Source organism: Psammomys obesus, unplaced genomic scaffold (genome assembly GCF_907164565.1).
Source record: "Psammomys obesus unplaced genomic scaffold, mPsaObe1.curated_primary_1811, whole genome shotgun sequence".
NCBI lineage: Eukaryota > Metazoa > Chordata > Mammalia > Rodentia > Muridae > Psammomys > Psammomys obesus.
In genome coordinates this window covers 1,501,808-1,508,781 of record NW_026585587.1, presented here as the reverse complement: position 1 = coordinate 1,508,781, position 6,974 = coordinate 1,501,808, and the positions used below count along the sequence as shown (strand labels likewise).

Sequence of the window (6,974 nt, the reverse complement as noted above, 5' to 3'; positions counted from 1 at the left end):
CTTTCTTTCTTTCTTTCTTTCTTTCTTTCTTTCTTTCTTTCTTTCTTTCACCTTACTTCTCTTGAAGTAGAATAAAACAGAAAAGACAAATGGTTAGATACTGATTTATTAAGATTTATTTAGTGATCTGTGGGGGTCCCTGCACGCTCTACAGACAGCTGGAAAGTGAACCGTGAGGCAGGAAGGAAAACCCGGCTCTGCATGACTTAGCCAGTGATGGGTCTAAACTATTTATTGTGAGCACGTTTAAATACAGTGCAGTGTAGAAAACAAGTTTTCTGGGGCAGTCCCTAGTGTGGGAGGAGACATAATTACATGGAAATTCTTAAAGTATGAATAACCATGTCGATGGGTCTAGGATCTGGATAGTGTACACAGGTGGCTATAAAGTACATGTGACATCTCCCCTAAGGGTGAGTGCTACTGATGATAAACAAATACTAAAATAAAGACCCGTTGTGGGTTGTGGGGTCAGGGATCAACATTCTGGGGGATTTGGGTTAGGTCTGGCTCCACAGGTCACAAAGGTCACTAAATCACTGACACTATCTAGTCCCAGCCTTCTCGATGGGCAATAGGTAATCGTGTCCTCCACTGAGGAGACAACTCTGTGTGATCAACATTCCTGGTTTCTCCAATGCTTACGTGTGGGCACTCAGGACCTCACAGTGAGGTACATAAAGCACTGTTTGTGCTGCCTGATTGCCAATCCTGGCTTCACTTGGTGCCAGGAACAGGATGACCTGGAGAAGTGGCTGAAGCAACGGGTCCTTGCCCTGAACAACTTGCTGACTGTCACATAGCTTCTTTAATCACGCTTGCTTGCTTGCTTGCTGCCCCCACCTCATGGTTTTAGAGTATAAGAGGAGAACACAGCTGGTCCTGGGATGGAAGTCTTTTAGGAGCTGGCTCTTGTTTATCAGTGAAATCTCCTCTCCTCTCATCCAGAGACACCCAAAACTCTCCAGAGAAGACTTCAAGGGCTGTCTTGGATAGCAGTGGTATGAGAGTGAGCACTTTTACCTCACTCCTGGTTTTAGAGGCTTTCCCCATTTAGCATAGGGTTCCTTGTGAAATATGTAGTTACATTGTGAAATATGTGACTTCTGTTGCTAGTTTCTTCAGGGCTTTTATCTTGATGCAACTGTTGGACTTTTCAAAGGCTCTGTCTGGGTCAATTGATACGAATCATGTTATTTCCTGTCCTTAGGTTTATTTATGTGTTGCTTTGTATGTATGTACTCATTTGTATGTTGGATCAGTCTTGCACCTATGATGTGAAGCCGGCTTGTTTATGGTGAATGTCATCTTCATCTGTTCTTCAATATGACTTACAAGAATCTTTGAAACTATGTTTGTCAAGCAACTGGCCAGTGGTTTTCTATTTTTATGATCTGGTTTTGGTTATCAAGGTGATATTGGCTTCATAGAATAAGTTTTGTCTTATTCCTTCCCCTTCAATTTCATGGAAGGATTTGTGGATGTTGATGTTAGCTTGTCTTTAAAGATTTCGTAGAATTCAGCAATAAATCTATCTAGTCCTGGGCTTTTCTTTGTGAGAAAACTTATTACTGCTTTAATCTCATTGCCAATTATAGATCTGTTTTGGTCACCTTGACTTAATTTTGATAGGTCACATATCTAGTATTTACTCTTTTTTTTTTTTTTTTAAGGATGTTCCAGGTCATTTTGTTGTTTGTTGTTTTTCTTTTTGAATAGCTGTCCTAAAAACATTCCCTAATTAACTTCTAGTTTCCTTTGGGGTCTTTTATAAACTTTCCCTTTCAATTCTAATTTTAATAATTTAAGTCTTCTTTTTTGGATAAATTGGTTAGTAGTTTGTGAATCTTAATCTTTTCAAAGAACCAACTTTTGTTTGTTTGGTTTAAAAATGTCTGGAGATGATAGTGATGGCTGTGCAATAATTTAAAGACACTTAAGTCCTTTAAATGTACACTGAAAACCTATTAATGTGGTAGATTTCTTAGCTACGTGCATGTGTTATCATCAATTTTAGAAAAAGAAAAATGAAATTTCTACATAAAGCTTATAATTATTTTCAGAATATATTATTAAACAAAATAAGTGATGAATATGTATAATACGGAATACTACACAGCTATTAAAAACAAGGAACTCATGAAAGTTGCAGGCAAATGGTTAGAACTAGAAAAGATCATCCTGAGTAAGTATCCCAGAGGCAGAAAGACACACATGGTATATACTCACTTATAAGTGGATATTAGCCAGATAATATAGGATAAACATACTAAAATCTACAGACCTAAAGAAGCTAAACAACAAAGATAATCCTAGGGAAGATGCTTAATTCTCATTCAGAAGGGCAAACAGGATAGACACCGGAAGCAGTAGAAGAGAGGGAACAGGATGGGAGCCTACCACAGATGTCCTCTAAAAGACTCCACCCAGCAGGGGATTGAATCTGATGCAGAGACTCACAGCCAAACTTTGGACAGAGCACAGGGAATCTTAAGGAAGAAGGGGGATATAAAAGGACCTGGAGGGGACAAGACCCAAATAAGGAAAGCAACAAAGCGAAAAAAAAAAAAAAAAAAAAAAAAACAGGGCCCCGGGGGGACTGCAGAGACTGAAGCATCAACTGAAGGCCATGCACAGAGAGGACTGAGACCCCCTTGCTCAGGTATACCCCAGACAGCTCAGTCTCCATGTGGATTGTAAGGGGAGAAGAGACAGTCTCTGACATGAACTCCTGCTCCTTGATCACTTTTCCTTGGTGGGGTGACCTACCCAGCCCACAGAAGAAGAGGATCCAGGCAGTCCTGATGGGACCTGATAGGCTAGGGTCAGACAGTGGGGAAGAAGGACTTTACCTATCATCAGTGGACTAGGGATGAGGGATAGGGTAGGAAGACGGAGGCATGGTGGGACTGGGAGGAGATGAGGGAGGGGCTACTGGGATACAAAGTGAGTAAAATATAAATAATAATAAGAAGAATAAGAAAGTAAAAAAGAAGGAATAGGAGATAACTAGATATGACCATTTTCTTACAAACTTTAAAAATAATATCACAGGCATAAACATAGAACTTAGAAACAAAAAGTTATCTATTCAGGTTTGTAGTAGGACAAAGGGTAGGAAGATAAAAAATTAGTGTAGACTTTGTCTTGTATTTTAGAATAGAAACTGTTGTATAGATTTTATTTTGTGGCTATTGCATGCTTTGCATTATATGAGGAAAAAAAATTTGTTTTTTACAATAGGGTTTTCTGTGTAGCCCTGGCTGACCTGGAATTCTCTCTGTAGACCAGGCTGGCCTTAAACTCAGAGATCCCCCTGCCTATGCGCCCTGAGTGCTGGGATTAAAGCCATGCAACCACTACTGCACTGCAAAGAATGAGAATTCTTAACTGTCAATAACTGTTTTGCTGGTGATTTTATTATTATTTTCCTCTAACTATACCATGCAAGAACATCATACAAGATGAAGAGCCTACACATCACATAGATGTATTAAATAATGATCAGCTAAAGCATGCAAGATTTTCTTCCAGGAAAAGAGATATCAAATAGAACAAAAGTAGCAAAAGCCATTTACTCTAAACTTTGAATTGGGAATATCAGTGTTAAAGAGAGATGTATTTTATGACAAAATATTTTTCCTAGTTATATCTATTGAAAAAGCTATTTTTTTTTAGTCTACTGAAAAGGTTCAAGAATCTACACACTGCATACATATATATGTAATGTTTGTTTGTGTGTGTATGTGTGTGCATATCATGGAAGTAAAAGAAAGCCATAAAGAGGAGCAAAACAACAGGAAGGGGAAAGGGAGAGTACGATGGGGAGTGGACATGTTCAGATAAACAGCATACTTAAAACTGTCATTACAAAACCAATCATCTAATAAAAAAAAAAAAAGCAGATACTAATAATATTGAAATATTGGCGCTGGAACTCATGGCAGTCCTCAGGCCTCCGCCTCGAGTGCTGTGCTTACAAGTATGAGGTACAATGTGCTATGTAAATGTTGGTTAAAAATAACATTTATGAAATAATATGGTTGAGAAAGGAAAAGATCTAAGTTGTGTGTAATTCACGACATTTAACTCCCAGATCACTGGAAATTGGAAGATCTTACATGGCACCAGGAGGGTTCAATTGGCAAAATCAAGAGCAGACATGGTAATGTCCTGTTTCTTAAGTACATAGATGCTTAGGGAGGAAAGGCCATTTACCCTATAAAAGCTACTTTGTAGATCTATCAATCAAATGGATCTTGTTTGACCCTTGGTTGAAACAGTGTAAGATGAAGAAACTATGAGGAAAACTGGGACTCTGGCATGAAGAGTAAACATGTTATAATACTAAAATTGTGAGTTAGACAAAATATGTCTAGAAAGCAACAGTATTGCCATTTTTGAAAGAATCATTGTTGTGTAGCAATATATGCTGAAATGATTAAGGTTGAAAAGACACTACAGATGGCAAGTGTGGGGCAGTGGTATGAAGAATGAAAAAAAATCCGGCCATAAAAAACAAACAAGGGGCTGGAGAGATGGCTCAGAGGTTAAGAGCACTGGCTGTTTTTCCAAAGGTCCTGAGTTTAATTGCCAGCAACCGCATGGTGGCTCACAACCATCTATAATGGGATCTGGTGCAGGCACACATGCAGGCAGAATACTGTATAAATAATAAATAAAAAACAAACAAATTTAATGCCTAGATATTAACTGTACTATTTAATGTAGTTTTGTATATGTTTTTAATTCTCCATAACAAAAAGTAAAACGTTAAAAATAAATTAAGGAATTCAACTTTCAATTAGCTCCACAGGAGAAAACACACACATGGTTGGAGAGATCATAGACCCAGGGGGTTGAACATTTTACTTTCATTGTACTAAACAAACACAGTATCAAACTGTCTTCCCAATTCATATCTCTTCACACATAGACTAGTGCAACTCCCAGACCTCATCAGCAAAGTCTCTTTGTATGGTGGATGGCAGTTAATGTAGAAACTTATAAGCAAAGGCAAACTGCAGAGACTGATTGTGGAGGGTTCAGTCACATGTGGGAAGCATCTACCCTCCCAACCCCAAACATTCAGGAACCATTGTGGCAAAGGAAGCAGAAAGCTTACAAGGGCCAAAGGTCAGGGAGGACCCGAGTGAGCATCTTCTGAGTGTGACAGGGCCTTTGCTCTCAAGAACTCACAACTGCTCTTGCTGCTGCAGCAAGATCAAGCCAGTCTCCATTCTGAGGGAGAGGGAGAGGGATTCACCAGCTGTCATTCCTGAGGATTAATCGACTGTTGATGGCTTTTGGGAGAAGGGGGAGAATCAATTTTTTTAAGGGTGTGGTTCCTGGTACCCCATACCCATAAGTGTATGAACTACACAAACTGGAGTCTATGGGTTATTAAATTTAACACAAAGTTAGGGAATAGGGAGGTAAGGGTGGACCTTGGAAGAGTTATGGAGAGGAGTTGGGGTGAATATGATCAAAATACATCATATGGAATTCTCAGTGAAAATATTTAAAACAAAAAGAAGTTGAACATACATTTTTAGTTTGTTGAGAAGAGTTTTTCTGGACAATTAACTCGATATCTGGGAAAGGAATGGCCATTGCCCTCTCTTTAGCTGACATCTTCATATGTATAATACGGCTCCCATGGTGTAGATAAGGCATGGCATCCGGCAGCTCCCATATCACCACAAGCAAGATATCATCCTCCTTTCCCTTGTGCAGAGGAAATTTAGTAAAGGAAAAAAAAAAAGTTCAGTGAATTAGTTCCCTTGAGCTGCTCTTAAATAGGAAAAGGCAAACAGACAGATATTCCATTATCCTGCGTCATTAGCTCTCAAGCTTTGTCTTTCCACTCAAAACACATTTTCTTTGCTTCTCACTTTCCATAGGAACCAGAAACCTGAATCTGATACCAGTCACAGAAGTTTGAATAGCTCTATGTGTACATGCTTTATGTTGCGTCTATGTCTTGAGTTGTTTAGTTTTGTGTTAAACTGACACAAGCAAGAGTCCTTTTAGAAGAGAGGGCCTCAAGCCCCCACCAGTTGGCCTGTGGTCAAGCCTGAAGGATACTCTCTTTACTGGTGACTAATGTGTTGGACGCCTAACCCACCATAGAAGATGCCACCCCTGGGCTCAAGGTGCTATGAAAAAGCAGGCCGAGCAAGCCATGAGGAGCAAGCCATGAGGAGCAAGCCAGTAAGGAGCACTCCCCCATGGCCTCTGCATCAGTTTCCTGCTTTGACTTCCTATTAAAATATGATAAATTATTAAAAGCTGTTAAATATGATAAATCCTTTCTTCCTCAAGTTGATTTTTTCCCCATGGTGTTTTATCAAAGTAATAGAAAGCCTTACTAAGATATTATAATATTGCTTTTCTAATGTTTTTATTTTTTATTTTTATGTGTATGCTGTGCTTGTATGTGTACATGTATGTTTGTAGGTGTACATGTGTGTACGAGCATGTGGAAGCCCAAGGTTAAAGCCAGGAATCATCCTTGATTAGTCTTCTACCTTCTTTACCGAGAGGGTATTTCCCAATCAAAATCACTCGTGCCTAGGCATGATGGGAGGAGTACACCTTAGATTCTTATTTGATTTTGTATTGTGACAGTTTATTCTATTGTAGTTCTGTTTTCTAAATACTTCTCGTTGGTGATGACGTTAGTTTTTGACTTCTGTATGGGCACAGAAGCCCGAATTTTTAGGGTAGTCCTATTGCTAACAGAACAGGGTTCTTCCAGAATGGAAAGTGGCCATAGTAGAGTAGAGAAGACTGCTGTGGGGCGGAGACAGTGGGTTGCAGTCTTAGTTCTAGCGTGTGCTACATCTCGGAGGACCAGGTTCCTGTTTTCTTTGGCCTGTGTTTTTCTTCACCTGCTAGATGGATACAATTTCTTCTAGAATCATATGGATTCTAGGTATGGCTCTGAGGTTTCTGTTTTTTCATGTCTCTCT

At 39.3% G+C, this 6,974-nt stretch overlaps 1 protein-coding gene across 1 annotated transcript in view; it reads right to left on the bottom strand.

Annotated features, from left to right (window-relative positions):
• Wdr64 (WD repeat domain 64) overlaps positions 1-6,974 on the bottom strand; it is a 112,635-nt gene that overhangs the window by 35,000 nt on the left and 70,661 nt on the right. Inside the window, exon 16 of the mRNA XM_055609825.1 lies at positions 5,548-5,727. Coding sequence (XP_055465800.1) covers positions 5,548-5,727 — 180 coding nt within the window. The remainder of the gene's footprint in view (positions 1-5,547; positions 5,728-6,974) is intronic.